Source organism: Cydia pomonella, chromosome 1 (assembly GCF_033807575.1).
Source record: "Cydia pomonella isolate Wapato2018A chromosome 1, ilCydPomo1, whole genome shotgun sequence".
In the NCBI taxonomy this organism is placed as follows: Eukaryota; Metazoa; Arthropoda; class Insecta; order Lepidoptera; family Tortricidae; genus Cydia; species Cydia pomonella.
This window is the reverse complement of record NC_084703.1, coordinates 6,946,361-6,972,324: the sequence shown is the minus strand read 5'-3', so window position 1 is coordinate 6,972,324 and position 25,964 is coordinate 6,946,361. Positions and strand designations below refer to the sequence as shown.

Below are 25,964 nucleotides of genomic sequence, written 5' to 3'. Positions count from 1 at the left end.
TGATGAAAAAGATATAGTAAGCCATCCTTATAAAATCAAAGGCAAAAACAAAGTTCAGACAGTATCTTCTACTATGAAACGTGTGATAAAGGCGAATCTATTGTAAGGAGGCAGGTGAAACAGGTAGCGAGAGACGCCACCGTCAACGTGAACGCCGATATATGTAAAAATAGATCGCCCCACATCTCCATTTTGCAAGCGGCCTTGTGAAGAACAACGAGTGCGGTACAAAAGCGCTCCTGCCATCTCTGTTTAACATTGAAAATAGCAGTACGGAGAAAGATAAACAACGTTAGGTTTCTCAAGATAACATAAAATAATTTCCTACAATACCTGTGCCACAAAAGGATAATTGATAATGCACACGGCTTCCGCATAGAGAGCATGACCCCCTTATCCTTCATTACCATTCACGCATTCATAGGATGTGACACGGCATCTTCTTTTAATGTGAATGGAAAGAATAGTGCTTTTGAAGCTTGACAGGCCTTTCCTTAGCTACTTGAAGCCTTCTCGTTAGCAATCGAGGAGCGCATTAAGAGGCAATTCCATCAGCTGGTTAAAAATCAATCAGAGATTCATTCATTAAAAATTAAACAACAATTTATAAATAATTATGAGAACTTGTTTAATTACTGTAGAGTGTTCAGTGTATATGATAAGGCTAAAATGGCTGTAATTTTAGAATACAAGCATCGTTTGGGTGAGCTGAGTAGATACCATAGACCAAAGAACCTTCGTAGACTATCCTATGAACCTAACTTCATAACATCTAAAAATAACAATGAGTATGATAATAGGTTATGGTCTTCTTATATACCAAAAACTCTGAACAGCTTTCCCTCCGATGTAATTAATAAACCAAATAATACTAAAACTATTGTTAAAAAAGCACTGTGAAAAGACTGACTAACATTTAATATTATTAATATCGACTAACTCAGATGCTTGCCATTCTCCTAATGAAATCGCCTGCCGATCTTTATTCCTTCAGCAGGGCGATACTTCTGAATTCAAATAATCGTTGCCAGTTATCTATCAAGAGACTGAAGGTTTTCAACTTACACATTATTATGGTGATTGTATTTTTAAGGTACGCCATTATGCCATCAACAAACAAAAGGTTAGCAGAGTTGAGAAAAAACAGAAAGAAAGATGCCGCATATTTGGACAAAGAGAAGGAAAAGGGAGCTGTTCGACAGAAAAGAAGAAAGAAGAGCTACTAATGTGCCAAAGATCTTAAATTGAAACATCGTCTTAAAAGTGCGTGAAAGAGTAAAAGCGCATAGTGCAAAGAAAAAAATGCAATGCAGTGTAAATGTGATTCTCCAATAGGGCCTCACAACTGCTTACGAACCTTTTCAAAAGCTGTCATAAATAATCAGGTTCGCTATAGTTTTCCTTGAAATTCTTTACTGAGCTTAACATTCACGATCATTTTTTTTAAATAGTTTATAAGGTTCTCTCTCTCATGGTTACAGGGCATTTTTTTCTTTCAGAGCGAGTATTTCCAAGAATATTGTTTATCAAAAAATGGTTTGTAAAGACCTATCCAACGACACCGCACACTTAAGGGTTGAAGCAGAATAAAGAACCATCTCCACTTTTCGCGTATTACGTTGGATGGAGTATATGGGAGCCACCCCATAAAAAATGGTTTCTAGTTTTAAGTTTACGACTTTGTTGGCATAACTGATTTATATTTCCATGCCAAATTTCAGCCTTCTACCTGCTTGTAACAATAACGGTACAAGCCATGGACGGATACAGGGACAGACAGACACACACATGGCGAAACTATAAATGTTCCTAGTTGACTAAAAGAGAAAGATACAGTAATACGAGTAGATGACGTATTAAGTAGGCCTTATGAAAAAAAAAGTCCGTTATTGAAAAACTCTTTCAAAAATAAAGGAATAAAGGCCCAAGGTTTACTATGGAGGCCCAGAGAGCAGTTGACGATTTTTTCAGACATTCTGTTAGTCGTCAAGCGCCTGGGATGAAAGACTGTAAAACTGTAAGATACTCTGAAACTGGGTTTAAATTGCAAAAGCAGAACATAACTATGGTTTTGACTATTCGCGAGGCTCACGAATACTTCAAAATCCTCGAAGTCAATGTATTGGAAAATAATCATTTTATAATCCAAGACCAACTGAAGTTCTTTCGCTAGCTGATTTACACAATAGCACATTTACACAATAACAATATGCACGTTATGTTTACATATCATCCGTCAATTCTTGACGGTGCCAACAAGTCGGGTGCAATGCAAACGCGCACCGCGATAGCAGTCCTTTGTTCAGAGCACCCGGTTTTGAGATGCGCTCCGTGCCGGCCGGCTATCGCCGTGCCCCACCTCAGTCGATGCACGATACTGACGCGAAACGCATGTCGCTCATGACCGCTAGACGCATATCGTTCGCTGTTGCTTTCGCTTTAATTTATATTGTATTTTCCATTTCTATCTTTCTTCCGTACTGTTACTTTCTGTGTTTCTATCTTCCGAACTTTGGATAGTCCTTCTGTGTTGTATATAATTGACATTATAATATTTATTGGAGAAAGTGGTGTGTTTCGATTTCTGTGGCTGAGATACGCCACGCACCTACCTGCATTCACCATACTGGTGACCCCTGAAGAACACAGTGCCAGGAGGATATTACAGAAAACCGTACGTAGAAGTGTCGAGAAAAATGGACAAAGGAAATACCGCCATGTCACCCATCACACAAGTACCGGCCGGAGTGCCTGTTCCCACTCCACCATCCGTCACAACTGCACAGCTCGGTTCCACTACATCACTCATCCGTCATCCGAAGTTTTTAGAGTCGGAGTGCGACTTCCACCTTTTTGGCCGGAGGAACCCGAGATTTGGTTCTAGCAGGTCGAGTCAATTTGACGTAGCCGGCATCACCAATGACTTGATAAAATTTCATTATGACGTCAGCCAGTTAGATCGACAGTTTGCGAAGGAGGTCAGGGACATTATCACCAATCCACCGGCAAGTAATAACGCTAAGCTAAATAGTGAACTCATCAGTCGGCGGAGTGACAGATCCAGCACCTCCTGCATCATAAAGAGCTGGGAGATCGTAAACCGTCTCAGTTCCTGCGTCACCTGCAAGCTCTGGCAGCTAAGCGCATTTCGGACGACATTTTACGCATGATGTGGACCAACAGATTACCCTCGAGCATACAAACTGTCCTCGCAGGGCATCCAGAGGCTTCGTTGGACATCCTCGCAGACCTTGCTGACAGGGTCCACGACATCGGCCCACGCTGCGCTTGTTCGTCGCACGTCGCTTCTGCAGGCACCGAGCAACCAGGGTTGAGTAGTGACGCCTTAGCAAGGGAGATAGCTGCGCTCAGGAGAGAGGTTCGAGTCTTGAAGATGGACCGTGAAGGAGGAAGATCCCGCTCAAGGAATCCTAGCCGATCCAGAAAGCAGAGTTGTTCCAGCACCAGATCTCAGTCCAGTTACAGGAAATTTCCCATCTGCTGATACCATTCTAGACACGGCGAGAACGCTAGCAAGTGCGTACAACCCTGCGACTACAAAAAGTCGGGAAATGCCATGGGCAGTCGGTAATGGCGACACCTGACCACCCTGTCACATCCTGTCGCATGTTTGTCACCGACAGAAGGACGAAGCTGCAGTTTTTGGTCGACATCGGTAGTGACCTCTGCGTCTTCCCCAAGTCGTTACTGCGCGAGCGCCAAGCATCGAAACCTTTGGTTACGCGCATCTTAACCTGGACCTTGGACTTCGACGCGACTTTCCGTGGCGTTTTGTTATAGCGGTAGTAACGAAACCGATTATAGGTGCGGATTTCCTAGCGCACTATAATTTAATTGTAGATTGTGGTGGTAAAAGGCTAGGTCGTATTATAGATAAAACTACTAGTTTGTCTTCTCATGCTGTTTTTGCCACTAATAGCACTGATATATTTTCTGTGAAGGTCATGAACGGCAGCGATTATTGCTACCATCAAATATTGTCACAGGAATATCCTGAGATCACACGACCTGCTGGCACACAACGCACTATACCTCACAACACACAACACCACATTCGCACCACTCCAGGTCCCCCGGTATCCTGCGCTCCACGACGTCTTGCCCCAGACAAGCTGAAGGTGGCGAGACAGGAGTTTGAAGGTATGTTGGCTAGCGGTACAGCACGACCATCAGAGAGCCCTTGGTCTACACCACTGCACCTGGCGCCTAAAAAAGATAATGGGTGGCGCCCCTGTGGTGATTACCGTCAGCTCAACGCTCGTACCATCCCTGACAAATACCCCATCAGGCATTTGCATGATTTTACCCACAGCATATCTGGTTGTAAGGTCTTCAGTACCATTGACCTCGTAAAGGCTTACAACCAGATACCCGTATGTCCGGAGGACATACCGAAGACGGCCATTACTACACCCTTCGGAATGTTCGAGTTTCCGTTTATGACATTCGGACTCCGGAATGCAGGCCAAATCTTTCAGAGGTTCGTGGACGAGCTGACACGCGGGCTGGACTTCGTCTACTGTTACTTAGACGACTTTTTAGTCTTTTCCAGAGACAAAGAAGAGCACAAACAGCACCTGCGTGAAGTTTTTACCAGACTCTGAGACTACGGCATGGTAATCAACGTGTCTAAGTGCGTCTTTGGGGCTCCCCAGGTAACTTACATAGGTACAGGCCGCCGCGCATTGTGGGTCACTGTTTCGATTGTCTCCACAGTGCGCGGCCGGCCGCGCCCGCGTGCGGCTGTGCCGATCTCCAGGTGGTACAACAATACAAGTATTTAGGCCTGCTCATAGATTTTAAATTCTCATGACAGCCACACATAAACGCCTTATGCAATAGACGAAGAGCACTGCTTGTAAAGTTCCACCATCTGAAGTTTGTATTAAATAGGGCCACTTTGTATGTACAGTATATTATGCGCTAGTGGACTCGCTATTGTCGTACGGACTGGCGACCTACGGTCGTACGTTCAAAACTTACCTCGATAAGATAAAAGCCTTGCAAACAAGATTAATGAAATTTATGGTTGATGAAAAGATAAAAACTAAATGTAAAAATAGCACTTATGATCAACTTTTTGTAGAATGTAATATACTGCCTGTTCATGAAAGAGTATTGTTATTATTGGCTATGGAACAATTTTGTAATAATGAGTTTAAAAAACCTGTTTCTAATCAAAGATTGTTCCGAAATAGAGATAGTGACAAGCTACTTTTACCTAGTTTTACGAACTATTTTGGACAAAGATGTAGAAAATATATGGTACCTAGAATCTTTAATGACTTACCATCAGAGTTAAAAAGTACATGTGTAACAAAGCAATCATTTAGAAAGAAAGTAAGCAGCGTACTACTAACTAAATTTAAAAACACTATAAAGTAAAAGTAATTTATTAAGAAACAAGTATATGTATAAACAGATATAGTAATAGTAATTCTTAAGTAATGACAAACAAGATAGTACACAGTGCTGTATTGTCTTGTTTGCCAGTGCTATTGCTATTAATATGAATATTAACAGCTATATAAGACAAAGAACCTTCACTTAATGTTATTTGGACTGGAGCCTCGTCTGCCAACAAACCATACTCTGGTTTGGCGGAAGTTGTGATTTAGTTTTAAGGTTTGTCTTTTGAATAAACATTTATTTCATTTTTTTTTTCATAGTTATAACTTATAGTCAAATGTGTTGTTAGGCATAACTTACATTTCCCAAAATATTGCATGCATAACGAGTCTGCGCCATTTTTATTTTGTTTTCATTTTAAATGTTAATTTTACGCGAACGGATGTGATTTGGTGAAACATAACCATTAAAATAGTATCTCTAATAAACAGTGCGAACAGGTAATTCACAATTCGTTGCGAATTTCCTACTTTCCGCACTTGTATCGTAAATAACTATTATGTGTGGCTTGGTTCACGTTTGCAGTACTACTATAAATTAGGATTAAAAATATTGCTACATGTTCCTATATTTGCCATTATTATGATTATAAAACATAGTGAATGTTTGGTACTGTTTAGTTATTTTAAAAATAAATGTATTTTAGCTATTTGTTCGTTTTATATACTTTTTGTCTGTTATGCTGCTTGCTGTCCGTTAAGATTGTACCTAGTAAAAATATATCGAAAGGGAGCAAAAAAATTGGGGACATTTTTTCTTTGTATAAATAAACAACTTGTGACCCTAAGTAGAAATAATATAAAACGTTTCCTAAATAAGACGTAGCAATTGATGCCAAATGATAAGTTGACTGTTATAATTGGGTGTAATAATGTAAGAAAATTGTGGAACATAAAAAAGACTGAATATGAAAAATTTAAAGTAAGTGACAATATAAGATTTTTAAGTGATGGAGGAATCAATCCATGGGTTATAGAGAACTTAGCCGTTGATGAGGCTACTCTTAGATACAAAAGAATTGTTAGTGAGGATGAGAGAAAATACTTCTTAAGAGTAATGAGCCCTAGTAATCCTTTTTCTGAACCTTCAGAGGAGAAATTATTATACAGTAGGGATATAGGGATATTGGTAGCGAAATGTGTTTTGTTACATAAGAAGGACCAATAGAACAAATAAAGATAACAACTCACTAGCTGAGGCTAAAATTGAAAAAGACAATCAAGAAGCATTTGAAATTGCTACAGCTGTGGATCCTTCATTTCTTCTAAGCATACCCTGCTCAAAAACGCCTCTAAATAAGTATTTGGCATCAACAATTTTGCTTGTCAAAGAAAAATGCCAAAATCATATTCAGCCCGAAGAAGGTAAAGTCATGAATGATGCAATAAGGAAATTATTGAATTATGATATAAGTGAAGTGGACAATCCTGATTTTGAGGATGAAGCATAATTATGATATGTTGTAATATATTCTAGCATTTGGTTTAAATTAAAAATTAAATTAAATTAAATTAATTTGCTAAAGATTCATCTGGGAAATGAAACTACTGCGATAAGCATGTTGGGTAGTAAAATTTGGCGAAAAATATTAGGCCCAAAGGGAAGTAAAAGTACACCTCAAGTGGAATCACCTGGGGGATCTCAGACAAAATCATCCCATAAGAGTAGTTAAGTGTAGTAATATTTCTGTTATACATCTTTTAGTGAGAGCTGTTAACGAAATAAGTGAATGTCCTTTGTGTGTATTTTGAAACCTTATCTCTTGCTCACTTATTTCTGTTTGCTTTCCAAATAAATAAAATAAAATAAAACATATCGGGCCAGTTGATCTTATTGGATACAGGCAGCAAACTGGTTTCTGGGTTTTCAAAAAAAACCCAGAGACCAGTAAAACATAATTATTAGTAAGTACTATACTAGTTTAAGTGATATCCGCAGTTTAGTGTACCGTAAGTAAAGTTTAGTGATATAGCATAAAACTTCAGGTAATTGATTTAATTTTCAATCCCAATTTCAATTTCGTGTTAAATAATTGATTGACTCTCGTAGGCGTAAAGGCAATCTAATGTGATTGCTACCGCTGAGTATCAATTACTTAGAGTCCTCCACCATGCAGACCGTGCTCGTGATCTTCCTGCTGTTTTCTCTTAGTGTCCTAGGATATCCAGACTCAAACCAGGCAAGTACCTATTACAATTGGCTACTTGACAGTTTTTTGTAAATAATGTCAATAGATCTTGATTTTCCTAAGGATTACATGTCTATATAAGACTCATGGCATTTAAGCAACACAAAGGTCAGAAATGAGAGTTAAAGTCTGACGCTCGCACTCGACGGTTGAAACGCCTCGAACAAAATGATATTGTAATGTGACGTCACATTACATTAGTATCTGTCCTAAATATATGGAAGATCAAGAAAAATGCTCTATAGACCCTGAAATATTGCGTTCATGTAAATAGTTGTCATACAATTTATTTTTCAATAAAATGTAAGAAACGGAATGAAACCATTCTCTTTTTTTGATACTTTAGAGCCTTGTGATTTTTAATAATTTTAATGTATTTTTAAATTCCACTTTTTTTTGATGGATGGCTCATTTTCTATCCATTTAGCTAAATTTTGTTATAATATTCAACATGTGTCAAGTCATGTACCCAATTACACCATAATACGTGGGAGAGATCTGATGGTTAGAATGTTTTTATTTGTGAGAGGAAGAGGCTTAGCTTATGAAATGGTAAGTGAACTGCTACCGCGGTCGCTGGTTTCTCTAAGGCCCGACTTGACAGTGTCAAAATCGTATTCTGTTAGAATACGAAGATTTTATATTATTATATCACACCTTCTTTTTAGCAAGCTTTAAATAATCCAGCATTTCAAGAAATACTTTTAGGATATTTTGAATAAGATTGTTCGTGTTTAAGTAACTCCAAAGAACAAACCATTAGTTCATACTACATGAAAACTTGAGATTAATACATGAAAATGGCCAAAACACGTAATGAATGGCTTACTGGATATTTATTTTTTCATACGAGGCGTTCTGATTGCTTTTGAGTAGGTATATTACCTTTAGTTTAACCTCACACAACAAACGATAAGCAAAACTATGAACTAGCGCCTGAAGGGAACACTGTAGCAATTGCCTTAGTCGAGACATTGATTTAGAATGTGAAAACAAGTTTAACTTTTGAACCAAATACAATTCAATATGGTCACAAAATGTGGGTAGAGTACCGCGTTCAGATACGTGTCGGTATACAAGCAATTATGGTTTGTGCGGAGGTTACCCAATTCGAAATAGGTTCAATCCTGACTTTTCCAGTTTCTTATTTAGTCGGCTTCTGGGTAGATCATGTTTTTATTAGGTTGGATTAGGAGTGAGTCAGTTTCTAAACATGTCTCTATATACAAACTATATATTCGACAAATTTTTACTTAGTCTTTTTCCGGGGAGGTCAGATTATCAGTAGGTTAGGGAGTTTTTTCGTAGTAGGTTAGATTGGAACGAGGACAAATCCTAATGAGAAACGTTTCTTTAGAAACCAAATTCTAACTGGGTGTGTTTCTTTATGATGACTGAATCTAATAAGAGGGAATTCATAATAAGTACGTGTCTTAATTAGTTATTTTCTACATAAGACGACTTCTGTGACGGTCAAGTACAGTCAGCGTCAAATACGTGGCCAAATATAATAATATAAATTTGAAAGAAATGTAAGGAAAGATCTTGATGATTTTGTTTCTTACAGATTCTGAATCCACTTCGAGTTCCGAATCCATATGTTCCGATTTAAGTAGCACTATTTAATCAGAAATGAGTATTTTTTGATGTACTGATCAAATAAAATAACATTTATATGAGACTTTTAGTTCCGAGATAGTTGAGTTACTCGGTTGTTGTTTTATTTAGTTTGTTCATGATGTAAGTAATGTAACAATAAATATGAATTATTTTGACTTATATCGTATTTTTATTTAACCCTTTGAACGCCAAGAACAACTAAAAGAAAACTGACAAGACGTCACGTCAAATAATATTATTTCATTTTATTTTGCTATTTTTCTACATTCCTTATTTTATTTTGTTTACATTATCAAAATTATCAGTAAAATATATCAAAAAATATTTTAAGATACAAATGGACGACGACGGAGGAGACGATGCTGAAATAACACCGTCACAGCCACAAACATCCACAGGAACAAAGGAATTATGCCCGGTATGTTTTCGTGAATACAAAAAGAAAGGTTTAAAGATGCATATCCTCATGTCCCACCCGGGATACCTTAGCCAACCTACCACATTGACAATCCAAAATGTAAGACAAGCTGATGAAACAATCCATGCACCTATTAACCAAACACAAATACCAGACTATCCAAAATCTATTCCTAAAAGGATTCAATGCAAGGCTACTTAATAGCGAAGGTGACCCAGACTCAATTTGGAGAGAACGTTGGAAAAAACTAATAAATTTTCGCAGTAAGCAATACAGTATCTCACAAGGAAACGTAGGCAGACAATTAACTACACTCCTAGCTACAGAAATAAAGGAAGGGAAGTGTAAGCACTTACAAATAAACTACCGGGAGAAGGAGATTCTGAAAGAATATTCATTTTATGTTCAATACTACAGAGAGACCCCATGATAAAATCAGGGCAGGATATTAGACGAACTCTTCAAAGAAGAATGGAAGTGTGGACCTCAAATCACTATGACGAACTGATTGCTGAAACGTTACTCTGTAATTCAAAATTAACATCAAAAATTAAACATAAACAGAACTACGATCATGCTGTCAGAATATTTAGTCGCCTCATGGTACAAGGAAAAATCAGGTAAGCAAATAGATGGATAACTGAAAGATCAGGAGGTGGAATTATGTACCCCAATGAAAAAATTGGAAATAAAACAGTTCATCAAATATTCATCAAAGAAAAACAACTACTATCTAAGCAGTGAAATCGTGCTAAGTGAACTCTGATTTAGACGTACCAGCATCAGCTGCCTGTCTAAAACTAAATAATAATAATAATAAGAGTCTCGACCAACACCTAGAGAGACTCTCACTGGGTGGCTGGATCAAGGGTAAGATGCAGAAGGCGGTAATCCTGGTCACGGCGCGTATAGTACGTCGGTTCCTCTCTCTGCAGCCCTGACCACCGGCAGCTTGGTCCCCGCCCCGCTGCCGGCGGCACCCTAGGTTAGGTTTTTTATAATGTGTTTATATGTTTTTGTATTGTTTTGTAAGTGTTTTTATATTTTACTTTTATATTCATATTGTAAAAAACCTAAACTAAGACCCAAAATAAATAAAGGAAAATAATAATAAAACATCCCGACCAGGCAACCATCCAAGTTACAGATTTCGTGGACTATCCTGAACTCCCTATAATGGTGAATGTTGATATTACCTCAAACCATATAGAAAAAGTTGCAAGAAAACTTTCTGAGGGAGCAGGACCCAGTGGTACAGATTCTGAACAATGGAAGTCATTCCTGCTTCGTTTTGGAAACCACAGCTCCGATTTGAGAGAATCAATCGCAGCACTGACAATAAAAGTTAGCAGTGAAATTGTCGAGTGGGACTGGATCAGAGCTCTACTAGCCAGAAGAGGCATAGCATTAAACAAATTCGCCGAATCGGAATAGGTGACATACTACAACGCATTATTGCAAAAGCAATGGCTACTGCAACAGGATTAGATGTTCAACAAGCATGCGGATTAGATGTTTAACAAGCATGCGGATTAGATGTTCAACAAGCATGCGGATCCGATCAGCTCTGTGCTGGAATAAAATCAGGCATTGAAGGAGGACCAAATGTTATCAACTAAGGCAAGGCGATAACGATGAAGGCCTCCTTTTAGTAGACGCAGAAAATGCCTTTAACGCCCTGAGCCGTCCAATCGCCCTTTGGAATGCTAGAATCTATTGGCCCCGTTGCGCAATATTTCTTTTCAATACTTATAGAGGATACGCAGTCATTTGTTTGTCAGGCTCCAATGATTTTATTTTAAGCAAGGAAGGAACAACACAGAGAGATCCATTAGCGATGTTAATGTATGCAGTCGGGATTTTACCACTAATTCAAAGCTGCAAAGATCCTGGAAAATATACAAAACTGGTACGCCGATGACTCAACGTGCTTTGGTAAACTAAACAATATAAAAGAATAGCTTGAAAAACTAATGATTCAAGGCCCAAAATACGGCTACTTCCCCGAACCTTCAAAAAGCTGTATTATAGTTAAAAACGAATCAAGCGAAGAGGCTAAGAGACTGTTTGGAAATTTAGGAGTCAAGACAGTGACTTCTCACCGATTTTTGGGTAGTGTCATTGGAGTCAAGAGAAAAATAACCTGTCATCAGTCCGCTCCAGTACCTCATCTGACAAGAAGGAAAGCCCAGGGACCAGTGATGACAGCTCTAAAGGTAACACCGAAGATCACACGAGTCCGACAAACCCCAATGGTACACCATGCGGCAAAGGTAGAGCTATAAAGCCTGTAAAGGATAATAATAGTGAAGATTCCAACAGTGAATATCAGACTGATACAGATAATCTTGATGAAACCTATTATCCCCCCATAAATACAAGTCTATTGCAAAATCAAGATAAGAAAATGACTTTAAGGCCCCGTAAGAAAGCTAATGAGAATAGTCTGTTCTGCTTACTCGTATTTACTAATTTGTCTGATCCACAGTCAGTAGAGGAAGCCATGTCGTCTCCACATGCTGCTGAATAGAAAAAGGCCATGGACGAAGACTTCAGCTCCCTGATGAAGAACAACACATGGAGCTTAACTGATCTTCCTACCAATAAGAAGGCCTTACCTTCCAACATAGGCTCCTGTCTACAAATTTTGTAATCGAAATCAGGTTAGTGTCGAGTCCACATTTAAGTTGTATGTTATATAGTGGATAGTTCTTTGAGTGGACTAATACCTGGTCGGGATTAATGTAGACCCGAATTATGTATATACAGTTTTTAAGTCGAATTAAAAAAAAATAGCTCTATTTTCAAAATGATCTGCACATACATGTTTCAGTAAATGTAACTATTATATGGAAAGATGTATCAGGTCTTCGTTCCCAACAAATTGGACCCACTGCCTGCATCTGAAAACATACAGCCTTGGAGAAACATGACTTTATCGACAGTTTATATTCCAAGTGTTTGCTAATGAGATGATCTACTGATTATTTAGCGCTAATATGCATCTATTAATCATGTTTTTTGGCATCCAGTTATCAACAACCCTTTATCAATGCTCTAACTTTTCATGTATTTATATGTCTGTTGATCATGAGAACCGGTCTGGCCTAGTTGGCAGTGACCCTGCCGATGAAGCGGATGATCCCACGTTCAAATTCTGGAACGGGCATTTATTTGTGTGATGAGTATGATTATTTGTTCCCGAGACATGGGTGTTTTCTATGTATTTATAAATATGTATATACTAGGTATATATATATATATATATATCGTTGTCTAAGTACAAAAGTAACAACACATGTTTTGTGGGTAAAATTTGAGTAATAATGTCCTATAATATTTTTTTTATCATAAACAGAGATTAATTTTCTAATATTTTAGGTTAATATATTACATAATGATTAGATAAAAAAATATGTTGACTAATGACCATGCATGCAAGTTCTCAGGAAATTTCACATATTTAATTTAATTATTTACACTGATATACAAATAAACCTACAGTTATCGATAATTATAGTACATCCCTAGTTCACAACGAAAAAGAATATAAAATATCTAATTTTCGATGTGTTTATAGCCTGCTGACCCATTATAAAGTCAAAAGTATCTAAAGCAATACTTACTGGTCTTCATTTAAGGGAAATTTCGCCATAAAATCCCTTTATTCGTGATTTTCTCGAGTGGCTCGCTTGCCACATATTTCACACTAGTAAACAGTTTTCTCTGTGGCATTGTAACAAACTCGCTCTTTACTCTGATCACGATTTTCGATTTATTCACTAAATAATAAAGAAATTACACGAAATAACCGAACAAAACATTGAAGCCTTCTTAACAAACAAAACAATTAGGCTGACAGTTGACTTGATGTAAACTTGACAGAATAAATAGCACTGACGTTTTCTTTTTCTTCGTTGGCAATGATTTGCGAAACAAACTCCATACAAAACTTTTTTGTTCCTAGTTGCGTCAGCCTGGTAGGGACTGAATACAATAGTTCCTTAAAAAAAACAGCATCAAAGTTAAATGATAAATGGGAAAAAGCGTATTCACAAATTATTTTCTGGCTGAAAGTTAAAGTTCAAATTTCCGTAATTAGAGCTGTCTCCATAAGAGTCAGAGGCACAAGACGACACATTAAAGCTTTCGAGTGCGAAGATTGTGCAGGAATCATATACTGAAAGTCCCCCAAGACCCTTCTCTTCTACTACCTCTTCATATCACTACTGAAGGCAGCAGCTTTTTTATATGCTCTTTACCGTCTCCATGTTAATGTATATTGTATCTTACGTTATTTAGTAATAAACAAATGTCACAAATCTTCAGTAAAAAAAAAAACTAAAGGTGTCATTTGCTGTCGTACCAATCACACCAGCAACGCCTAAAGGTCTTATGGCGTTCGCTGTCAAAGTCACCTTCTTGCTTTCAAGTAAGGTTCATATTGCCACGCTCACGTCTCTGATTTTGGCGTATAGTGACGATTTTCTATGTGACGTATGACGTTCAAAAGGTTCAGGTTTACTTACACTAGAAATGTCACTTACGAGAGTCTAACGTAATTAAAATCTAACTTAATCAGAAATAGACTATCAATGAATTAAACGTATGCAGAATCTGACCTCATCAGAAAGTTATAATTTGCTTTCGTTATAATTGAATCTGAATTTCTTATAATTTAATCTTTAGCGGATTAGACATACTCAGTATAAAACTCATTATTAATACGACCTCATGTGAGTTGGACGATTTCAGAAGTTGACTAAATAAGAAACTGGAAAAGTCGGTATTGTTCTTTTCCGAATTTGGTAACCTCCGTTCAAAACGTAATTTATTTATGTGTTTATTTTGCAAATATACTCGAAATGGCATTCAAAAGAAATCGCAAATAATTTGTAAAGTAATCTTTGTAACGAAGTTTGTTTTTACTGATATGTAAATAGGAAAGTCAGACAGTTATTTTAAATACAAAATATTGTTAATAGTACCATGTTCGGTCATCAAAGTACATTGATTACAGTATGCTAAAGGTTGTCTTTTTTATCGACATGTTACAGAATATAAATACAATAGACGAGGTAAGTAAAAATATACTCTTGTACCGTATTTTTTTGGAGTCACTCTGGCCGACCATTGTCATAAATGTCATAATATATGTATTATGTGGCGTTGACGTTATCATGTCAATCGTTATTTATTTACTTTCAAGTATTTTTTTAAATAATTATCAATTCGATATTAAAACTAGCGGTTATTTACTTACAATAAAAAGGAACTACACAAATATTATGCGGTAATAAAAAGCAATGAGTATGTACAACTGGTTTGCATAATACAGTCTATGTGTTTTGCATGAATAACTGACAACAAGACCTAATAACCTTAAAAATGCAGTTTTTATAGGTACATACTCATACTATACAAATTAACTGCATAAAAATATGTTCCAAAGTTCCTTTTTAAAGTAAAGTTATTCCGAACTATGAGAAAGGTACACTCCAAATATGTCTATTTCACTGAGATATCATATTAGACCAAGGTTACGAGTATATGCTTCGACTGTAAAATATGTTTTGATCAACGAGAAACGAAGCGAATTTTCCTTATCCGTAAATTTAATGAATGTCGATAATATATAAAAACATTATTGTCAATATTGGTAATAAACATCATGAAACAAATATAAGTCGTCTTAGAATAATATTGCATACTTTTATAAGATAATTACAACCTTCTTGAAATCATGATAATCTAATAGGTATTCGCCTATGTATTTTTTGCCAACCATATTTGGCTATGAAAATTGCATTGAATGCTATAGACGTCACTAACTGAACATTATTATTAATTTAATGTTTGATATTAACAGGAACATCAAAAAATTGTTGAGGTAATGTAATATCAATACCCGTAAATTTATAATAAACAGCTGTGTAAGTGCATAAACCGGAACACACCATTACAAAATAATAAAAGTTTATCAGGTGGACAAAGAAAATCCTTCATTTCACAGCTGCGTCTGGAATATAAATTATTAACCTGATAAATAATTTAATTTAAAAGACCTTATCAACTCCATAGAATTGGTGAGGAAATAACTCGCTGCCCAGTTCACCGAGTATTATTTTTTTCATCATTAACCAGCCCGCTTTAAGTATAGACATTATTACACTTAAAATATGCGAATATGTACTATAATAGCAGTTTTTCTTTTCAATAAATTGTCTTTAGATAATTATGACACTGATTCATTGTAACATTTCAGCGTGAAACAATTTACTTTCCATTACTTTACAGCTGTGGACAGTAGTAAATTAATGCCCACTATGCATAATAATATTGATATGACTTTTATAAAAAGCGATAAAGGTGGAATGGATTTAAATATCACTTAAATCGAAGAAAATAATACCGAAGTGTAGAATATTTTAATTTATTATTTAAATATTTTAAGGCCGATTTCAAACTGGCACAGTTTAACGCTGTAAAAAGTGTACGTAGTCTAGATGTGTACTTAAGCAGTTGCTATTTCATTATTATCAAGTTTTTCGAGGACAGTGTGAAAAGTTCAACATGAATCAAACACTTATAGGAAGGCGTATCAGGAAGCTATGCTCGTATAGAGTCTGGCTACTGAAATATTACACAATATTTTGGCGGGAAATTCAAAAAATCTTGGGCTGGTCACACTTTGTGTAGTAGAAATTACAGTTTTGATACTAGAAAATATTTTAGATTTTCTGTGCACACGTAAGGTACCTAAGAAAATAAGTCAATATACGTTGACGTGCACTCAAAGTCAGCTCACGTAATTTCAAAGTTCAAAGACATATATAGACATAATTCGCCAAGATATTTTTGTATACTGTATATTTTTATACCAATTTACTACTGACCAGTCATTCCACAGATTTCTTCTAAATATTAGTTTTCAGTAACTCGTTACGTTCCAATATTTTGATTTTATTGATATTTTCCTGAACTTCTAGTTTATTCGTTTCTTTACATACTCGTCCTGTTCATGAGATTCAGGTATTAATTAATTCACGTACTTAATCAAAGTTATAGGCAAATGTTAGAACTGGTACTTAAAGTATCAAAATATAAATAGAGCACCAACCTACTAAATTGTTTACGACTTGTAAACATAGCAGTTTTTCGTTATACAACGCTTCACGTCGACTTCGCACATTGTCGTAATTATTTATGAGCTTAAAAAATAGTTTGCGGACCTCACTCGGTACAGTCATTATTAATATTATTTAAAATAAACCCCTTATAAACCGCGAACAATTTGGAGGAATGACATAAATTGACAACAGACTTTTAGCTTTTTTTTAATCATAGACAATTGGTGATACAACAGGGTCATACAGAAATTCGGTACGAATAGCGTTCACATCGCATAAAAAAATACTTTGTGTGCCTACGGCTCAATTCATTTTTTGTCAAGTATGTATTTATGCAAACTTAAGTTTTTGTCATTGATGTAGTATTATGCAGTTGATAATAAATTAGAAAAAAAAATTTTTTCGTTCCGAAATCTCCTCCTGTGGTCAGTTATGAGGATATTTATTTTTCATCGATCAAGCATTAAAAATATTAAACAATAAGAATTAAGTTTTTTTTTTCATATTATGAGCTTTAGAAAATAACTAATTATCTAGTACCTATACATATAATTAAAAAATAAACTGAACTTCTACTATGAAAAAAAGTTAATATGTTATGTGTTATAACTTTAAGAGTCTTTTCTGTGAACGTAAGCTCAATCGACCTAGAAGCTAAACGAGTGATCGCATCCTTAAAACTTTTTTTCACCTGGAAACTCTTGATTCCCTGTCAATAATATCAAACGATTGATGGACGCGCATGCGCAATTTATAATAAAAAATATATATTATTGTTTCATAAATTGTGCATGTAAAAGTTCGGTTCGTCTTTCCTGTTCTGCAATTGAACTGGTAAGTAATGTATTTATTTATTGGCTTATTGGCTGCTACATCTTATTGGGAGCAAAAGTCAAAGACAGCGTTGGTTTAATAGTGGCGTGATATTTTAGCGGGTAAATTCAAAATTCACACGTGTGCATCTCTTCGGTGGACATATTTTCTGTGGTCAAGGTGTCCACAGGAAAGATAAATGTCCTCAGAAAAGACTTTCTTTAGTAAATTTTACTTTGTTTTCTGCTGTTTTCGTGGTTTGTGTTCGGGCATTGTAATCTTTTAATATGAGGGTAAGTCGTCCCGGAGCAAATTCGGGGGTAGACAAGAAACCTGACGTTCAGCACTCGGCACGGGCGCGGCCTGCAACGCATGTCGTCTGTGCGCTATTATTTCCAAAAATCGGTATTTCGGTGTTTTCGGCGAACAATCAGTTTGGTGTTGCTTGTATTGACCTCTCAAGGACCTGGAAGTGCTAGCTAGCTGAAGAAGGCCCAGGATCTTCAAAGTCATCGGAGTGTGCTCAAGGTTAGTGACTATATCCCATATTGAATGAGTGCAATGCCTGTCCAAAAGTTTTAATATGCTAGGGAACCTAGGACCAGCTGAGCTATCGAAGGGTTCATACGTGAACAGTTTGATTCTTGTTTTATAGCATGTAACGTATGTTAATGTATTGTTATAGCAACAATGCCACGAGGGAGGGAGAGGGAAGTCCTTTCTGAGGAAGAAAAAAGAAACGGCACAGAGAACAAAATTAGTATGCAAAGAGCCCGTGCAAAAATGAGTGAGACTGATCTTGAAAAACGACGTAAAGACGACAGAGAGATATAAACTGAAGAAAAGTAAAGGTTTGATAAAAACTATTAAAGATTTCACGCCTAGGCAACAACGACAGATGCGTAAAGTGTGGAGGGAGAAAGCAGTTAAAGATCAACTCGACCCAATACTCGAAAGAAATATCATACAAACGATTCGCAAGAATGGCAGTAAATATGTCTGAACGAGATATAGCGAAAAAAAATTGTAGGACCCGCACGTTTTTTGGTACGTCTAGAGAGACTCTTCTAGATTCACAAACGACAAACGGTGCGGTGATCACAGCCGAGCCATTGTCACAACAGGCACAGTCAACAAGGAAATCTATATCAACGAGTGCTTAAAGAATCGACTGTTACCTTTTGTTCAAAAGCACAGTTCTTCAATACTATTCTGGCCAGACCTTGCGACATCCTACTATACCCAAGATGCCCTCAGCTTCCTTGGACATAATGCCATCCAAACAGTGCCTAAAGACATGAATCCCCCTAATGTGCCACAATGTTACCCTATTGAGCGGTACTGGGCTCTGGTCAAGGGAGTCCTTCGTAAAACGGGTAAGTCAGAACGTGACAAGAAGGATTTCCTTTCCAAGTGAAATTCAGCCTACAAGGAGACAGATGGTACTGTCACGCGTTTAATGGAGGGTATTCGCCAAACCAAAAGTTTCGGCAGGAGTGGGAGAGAAAGTAAAATAAAAAGAAAACACGAGAATAATAATTTTAATAATGCATTCTCTCAGTTTATTTAAAGTTAAGCCGAAATAAATGTTTATTTCTTACAAAAGAGTAATTCTTGGCTATGGGACACGTCTGCACAAAAGAGGCTGATTCTGCAGACCGCTCACAGAAGGACCGCTCACGCGCAAGAGCGAAGTTTGCCTTACTGGCGATGAGAACGTTAACCTAGTGATAAGGGCAGCAAGAAGGTGTATGCTAACAACGGCCTGTCAGAAGGCTAGCTCTGATGAAAAGGCTGTTATAAAACCATTATAACGACCCCATGCACGATTAATTTACTTTAGTTATTTCGTATTAAATTTATATCAAAAACAAAAGAGATGGGTTGATAAGAACCATTTTTCGCCCATCACACACTCGAAAAAAAATTACCGATTTCAGAATATTTTTAAACACCTTTGTATAGTTTAAGATATATATTTTTTGTAATTTTCATAATAAATAATATAGTCAAGTAAGTAAGTTATAGAAATTATTTCCCAAAAAGAGAGTGTTTGGCCTTTTTTATGCGTTATAGTCGTTTTTTTCTTAAATAAAATATAAGTCACATCAAGTGGCTGATGGGCGAAAAATGGTCGTTATCAACCCACCTCCTTTGTAAGAGATATGGAATAGAGTAGTATTAATTAAGTAATATTAAATTATAGTTTTCTGTTTTTTTTTCTCATTTAAAAAGCTGCAAAGACTTTTTCTAACATCAGGTTAGAATGAACTTTAAATTTTATAAATAAGCCTACGAATGCTAATCACCCACTTTTTCTGTAATTTTTGGGTACAAAACATTTATTGCGATAAACACTTTATTTTATCTTCACAACGCAAAAGTAAATATTAAAATTGTTAATTCGAATCATCACTTTTATCTACTCATATTCTTTCATAACAAAATTGGCCATATCTCCCTCATTACAATGTAGATGCTGTCGTGCATTAGTTGTACCCATCAATTAATGCACGAATCTTTTTCAATGATGAAATGACTGAATCTATTTTATCAAACACCTTAATGAAAAATCTTAAGACACACAATGACCTACTGACGGACAGACCATTTGCATACAGAAAAAAGTGACAACAACAGCAGCATATAGAATATATGATTGCATTTCAACCGCTTTAAATGCAAAGGAGAAGGTAGTAGGGTATTCCGCGATTTCTCGAAAGCTTTCGATGTCATAAGTCATCAACTAATATTGGACAAGATAGGGCACTACGGAATCAGAAATGATTGTGATAGTTCATGATTTATTTGCATCGTTTCTTAACGTTAGAAAGTAGACGGTCGAGGTCAAAATGGACCTCGGGTTCCATTGAAAACATGAGATCCGAGGCAAGTGTGCTAAAACTGGGTATACCACAAGGATCGGCGCTCGGAAACACCATGGTTTTAACATTTATAAATGATCTCCCTGTCTCTGTTACCGAAGGTGTGACAGTGTTGTTTGCCGATGATACAACTGTGGTAGTAACCGCTCGCACGCATTTAAAACTTGAGCATAGCAAACGCTTGCCGCCAACTTCACGAGTGGTTCTCAGAAAACGGTATTCTCCTTAACACTTCGAAATCGAACGTAATGTTATTCTCAGCTGGCAACACTACACACATTCCACTGGTACTGAGTCCAATAATAAACTGCAACTCATGCAAGCTCCTCGGATCCACAATTGACGCCATGTCGAAGTGGAAAGATCACATAGACAACTTGTGTGAAAGGTTGGTCAGCGCTGTGTTTGCGCAAACCAATTGTCTCAAATGACGCTTTAATATTTCTTTTCACTGATGCACTACGGAATATCTTATATGGAAACTCAACCGATTCAGACAGAGCATTTATATTACAAAAACGGGCTGTACGAATATTGGCGGGCGTGAGTCCGAGGCACTCGTGAAGAGAACTCTTTAAAAAACCCAATATATTGACCTATTACTCGCTTTACGTATACGAGATTATAATGTTTACGCGCAAAAACATTCATCGATTCAAACGGTCGACAATGCTTGGCAGAATAACCCGCAAAACGGGGCGATTTCTACATATGCCGCGCCGGCTTGCGTTGCTCGACAAAAACCCGCGAGTAATTAATTAATAGGTATGAACGTCGCTGTGTGAACGTCTATTACCCGCCACTATCAGAAATGAAACCACTGATGACATGTTGATTGACGATTTAAATAACTGTTGTTAACGACATCGATGTGCAAATATGAATATTGTACATGACACTGAAAAGAAACTATGGAGTCGTTTTATTGGCACAAAAAAACAAGTAGGGTGCCCAGAAGACATTGCCCCGCTGGATGGCAATGCTGATCTGATCCGCTGGGCAAAATATTGGCCAGACAATATTATAAGAAACTATTGTTTATACTATTTTATCTTTTTTGTATTGATTTTTGGACATTATATTTTATGGTATATAGAGTAGAACACCCAAGATTGAATCATATGTTATCTTGCTATTTGTATTTTTTTTCTTCATTCCTAAACCATATTTTTTACACCCGTTCTTTAAAATCACAACTGTAAGTTTACACAAATGGTGTTTGCCCATAATTAGCTGTGCAATAAGCTTAAGATACCTACCGAATGTACCTATACCTAACAATGCACCATTGTAACTGCTGTTGACAGACCTTTCGAATAAAAAAAAGAACATATGTCAGATTTTAGTTAAGATTTTACTAAATTTTGATTTTGATTTTATATTTTATAGCTGACATTATTGAATGAAACATTTTTAAATTAAAGTCTATTTTTATTTTTGTGCACTATTTATAACTAATTTTTTTCATTTTTATTTGTATACTAATTGACGATCTTTTTGTGAATTTCTGCTATTTTTACGGAAAAATAACATGTACATTTTCAATAAGAAATAAATAAATGGTGTTTGCCTATAATAAGCTGTGCAATAAGCTTAAGATACCTACCGAATGTACCTATACCTAACAATGCACCATTGTAACTGCTGTTGACAGACCTTTCGAATAAAAAAAAGAACATATGTCAGATTTTAGTTAAGATTTTACTAAATTTTGATTTTGATTTTATATTTTATAGCTGACATTATTGAATGAAACATTTTTAAATTAAAGTCTTTTTTTATTTTTGTGCACTATTTATAACTAATTTTTTTCATTTTTATTTGTATACTAATTGACGATCTTTTTGTGAATTTCTGCTATTTTTACGGAAAAATAACATGTACATTTTCAATAAGAAATAAATAAATGGTGTTTGCCTATAATAAGCTGTGCAATAAGCTTAAGATACCTACCGAATGTACCTATACCTAACAATGCACCATTGTAACTTCTGTTGACAGACGTTTCGAAAAAAAAGAACATATGTCAGATTTTAGTTAAAATTTTACTAAATTTTGATTTTATATTTTATAGCTGAGATTATTGAATGAAACATTTTTAAATTAAAGTCTATTTTTATTTTTGTGCACTATTATAACTAATTTTGTTTTTCATTTTTATTTGTATACTAATTGACGATCTTTTTGTGAATTTCTGCTATTTTTACGGAAAAATAACATGTACATTTTCAATAAGAAATAAATATTATCTATCTATCATATCTATATACCTATTCGGCCTTATATGGGATTAGATTTGGTTAAATCTAAATTGAAAACTTTTTACAGGACTTGCAGCAAAGATCAGTGGTAAAGTTTTGTCAATTTAAGACCATAACCTTTAATATTTACCTTTATTTGGGGAAAATGACATCGTATAACAAAATAAATGCGTAAGGGAAGTAAAATTTAAAAGTTTTACTGTTACTATGCAAGCTTCACTAAAACGCTCTTATATCCAACATTTCTTCGGCTTCAATCTTCAATGACGGTGCAGCCCATACTATTACCCAACTCGTCTACCTCGTGTTGCTCAATTCTGTTTTCATTAGTGTCAATTTTATTATTAATTTCGGTTATATATTCTGTTTAAAAAAAAACCTATTATAGATATGATTATAATAAAATTTTTGAATATCAGAATAATACCAAATTGCATTGCTGTTGCCACAAGAAGTAACCGCATAATGCAAAATATTGACCCAACTATGGTTGTTATAACAATGTGCATTGTACATTTGCATTTTTTATGCCCAAGTAACTTTTCTAGTTTTTGTGTACTTGTCGATTCTTATTTATTTCTCAATTTTAATTATTAGCATTGAATGTGTTAAATGACAATTTAGATACTACTCTTGTTTACTGGTCGCTAAAATTATCAAATATATGAATCTTCCTTTTGGCCATTAAATATAATCGCGTCGCTATTTCATTAGAACCTTTGTTGCTCTGTGGGGAACTATGATTCTTAATTTTTGAATCGAACATTACCAGTTTTGGTGATATAAACATTTTTTATGTCTCCAGTTCACATGGTATCAATGTCAATATGCTTTCTTATTATATCATATATCATGTAGATTTGCATAATCCATACTAACCCATAAATTCATAATTACAGCAATGTGCAAAAGAAAAACAGGTATATGAGTATGTTTAACTGTATTTGTATATGATTTATTCATATCATAGTGTTTATTTTATATGGCAATGTTAGTAATGTTACGGAATTCGTAATTTATATTAAATACCTTAACGAACATGCATTAATAAGAAAACAACTTTTTATTTTTATTACTTTTAAAGAAACTGGGGGCACAAATTAAGGTAAGTGAATAATATTTATTTATTAAAAAGAATTGTTTAGAAAACCCCACAACATACATAGGTACCTATACATCTTCAATACAAAGTATCCTTCGTAACCGGTTACTGGATTTTAAGTAAGATTTCACATTTTAGTCGTTGAAATAAAAGGCATCATCTATTCTTGCAACTCGTGAGGTTAAAGAAATTAATAATAATATCACATATTACTGTATGTAATAACTTCATCCTAAACATTGAAAAAATACAATATTGTTTTCGTAAGTCGCACATATGACTCACCAAGATACAATAAATATCGTAATTTAAAAAATATAATACTCTGCTACAAGGGAGTAAAATAATATTATCCGGGGAATCATTAATACAAACGGGGGACACCGATGGACCTCTCAGTGCGCCACGAATTAGTTTTTTGACGGACTAGGATTACAACTAGGACAATCACGGGTAATTGCTCCAACCCGGCTTTCACTTGAAGCACACCGCCCCTGAAAAGTAAGGACAATTACGGTAGTTGTGACCAGTTGCATCACACTTCAAAAAAAAACTGTTCCTCATCATTGGTCATTGGATCTAAAATCCTCGGCTGGTGCGCGTTTAAAGACGAGTGTGCAAGAGGCGTCTCAGCAATTAACCATTCATTACTCAAATGTGACATGGTGAAAAATTACAATAAATCGACCTTAAAACTAAAATCCAAAGTTCAAACACACGCCAAGGTTACGGTTCAGAGTCAAAGAAAGAAAAAAAATCGAAGTTTTAGTACTAAATTCAAATTCAAATTCGAAAACAATTTCAGTTCCATAACTCAGTTCCTAAAATAAATGCAGTAGGAAGAAGATTACTGCTCACTAGACAGAACGCGAATGCCACTGAAGAATATAGGGATGTCCAAACCGCCTAAGATTTCTATAGGTGAATTGGCGGCGGAGACAACATAAGGCCGAATATCCTCGCGGAAAGCTATACCGAGCTTCGACAGGAGAGAAATATCAATTAGTGAAACCTGAGCACCAGAATCCAAAAGAGCATTTACCGGAGAGCCAGCGATTATAACGATGAGGTTTCTTCACTCCACCACTGCTTAGCGCCGACCTGCGCACGGCTTTGGCGACCAACTGTTTACAAGGAGCCTCTCCTCTTCGGGCGCCGATTTACGCGCGCCTTTGGTAGTCAACTGTTACGAGGAGGCTCTGCACCCGTGGATTTACGCGCACTTAAAAAGACTTCGTGTTAACTATCAAACTGGCTATAAATTGCAAAACTGGTTAAAAACGACCCGGGAACACAAATGACTTTTACACTCCAAATTCCATAAAAATTTAAATTCAAAATAAGCGCAAATATGCACTTAATTTATTAGAAACGGCCAGGAATTATACGAAGAAGGTCGGCGTTTTCGCTATAAGCGCCACCTAAAGGTGTCCGCGTGAATCAACATCAGCGAAACATGGCCAAAACACTAAAAACAACCTGACCAAGGCACGGCGGTAATTCCACAAAACTACGACAGATGTAGTAGCGTTTCGCTACACATCACACTTAATCAGGAAGGCAAGACAGAGCGATATATAGCCAATAAATGAATATTTCTAAGACTGCTAATAACAATTAACAATATCTCCAAGAAGATGGTAACGTGGAGTTCATTGGATCGTGCACGTTCAGGGAGACCCAATGTAACCAGCGAGGTCGAGGATCGAAGAATTATGACGATGACCAAGATAAATCAACGCTTAACGGCATGAGAAATCTATACGGAAATAAACAGTATCTATCAAATGCCAGTGTAGGTACTACAATAAAACACCGACTACTTCAACACGGTCACCGGGGCTGTGTAGCTGTTAAAAAAACCATTATTACGCAAACCAAACCAACTATTTCCCACAAGGATTGGACTTTTGCAGACTGGTCGAAAGTACTATGTCAGATGAATCAAAGTTCGAAGTATTCGGTTCAAAACGTCGAACATTTGTTCGCCGCACACCGCAAAAAAAATGCTGGAGTAATGTGTTGTACCAACTGTGAAGCATGGTGGAGGTTCTGTCATGGTGTGGGGTTTATTCAGTGCAAATGGTGTTGGAGACATCGTAAAAATCGATGGTATT

At 36.1% G+C, this 25,964-nt stretch overlaps 1 protein-coding gene across 2 annotated transcripts in view; it reads left to right on the top strand.

The window, feature by feature from the left end:
• The first annotated feature begins 7,400 nt into the window (after positions 1 to 7,400).
• Positions 7,401 to 25,964, top strand: part of LOC133523300 (GYF domain-containing protein gyf-1-like) — an 87,163-nt gene continuing 68,599 nt past the window's right edge. Inside the window, exons 1-6 of one of the 2 annotated variants that reach the window (XM_061858839.1) lie at positions 7,401 to 7,609; positions 14,714 to 14,734; positions 15,526 to 15,546; positions 22,813 to 22,833; positions 23,645 to 23,665; positions 23,830 to 23,850. In XM_061858839.1, coding sequence (XP_061714823.1) covers positions 7,541 to 7,609; positions 14,714 to 14,734; positions 15,526 to 15,546; positions 22,813 to 22,833; positions 23,645 to 23,665; positions 23,830 to 23,850 — 174 coding nt within the window. In that variant the 5' untranslated portion in view covers positions 7,401 to 7,540. The remainder of the gene's footprint in view (positions 7,610 to 14,713; positions 14,735 to 15,525; positions 15,547 to 22,812; positions 22,834 to 23,644; positions 23,666 to 23,829; positions 23,851 to 25,964) is intronic. The other variant, XM_061858918.1, reaches the window with a different exon arrangement.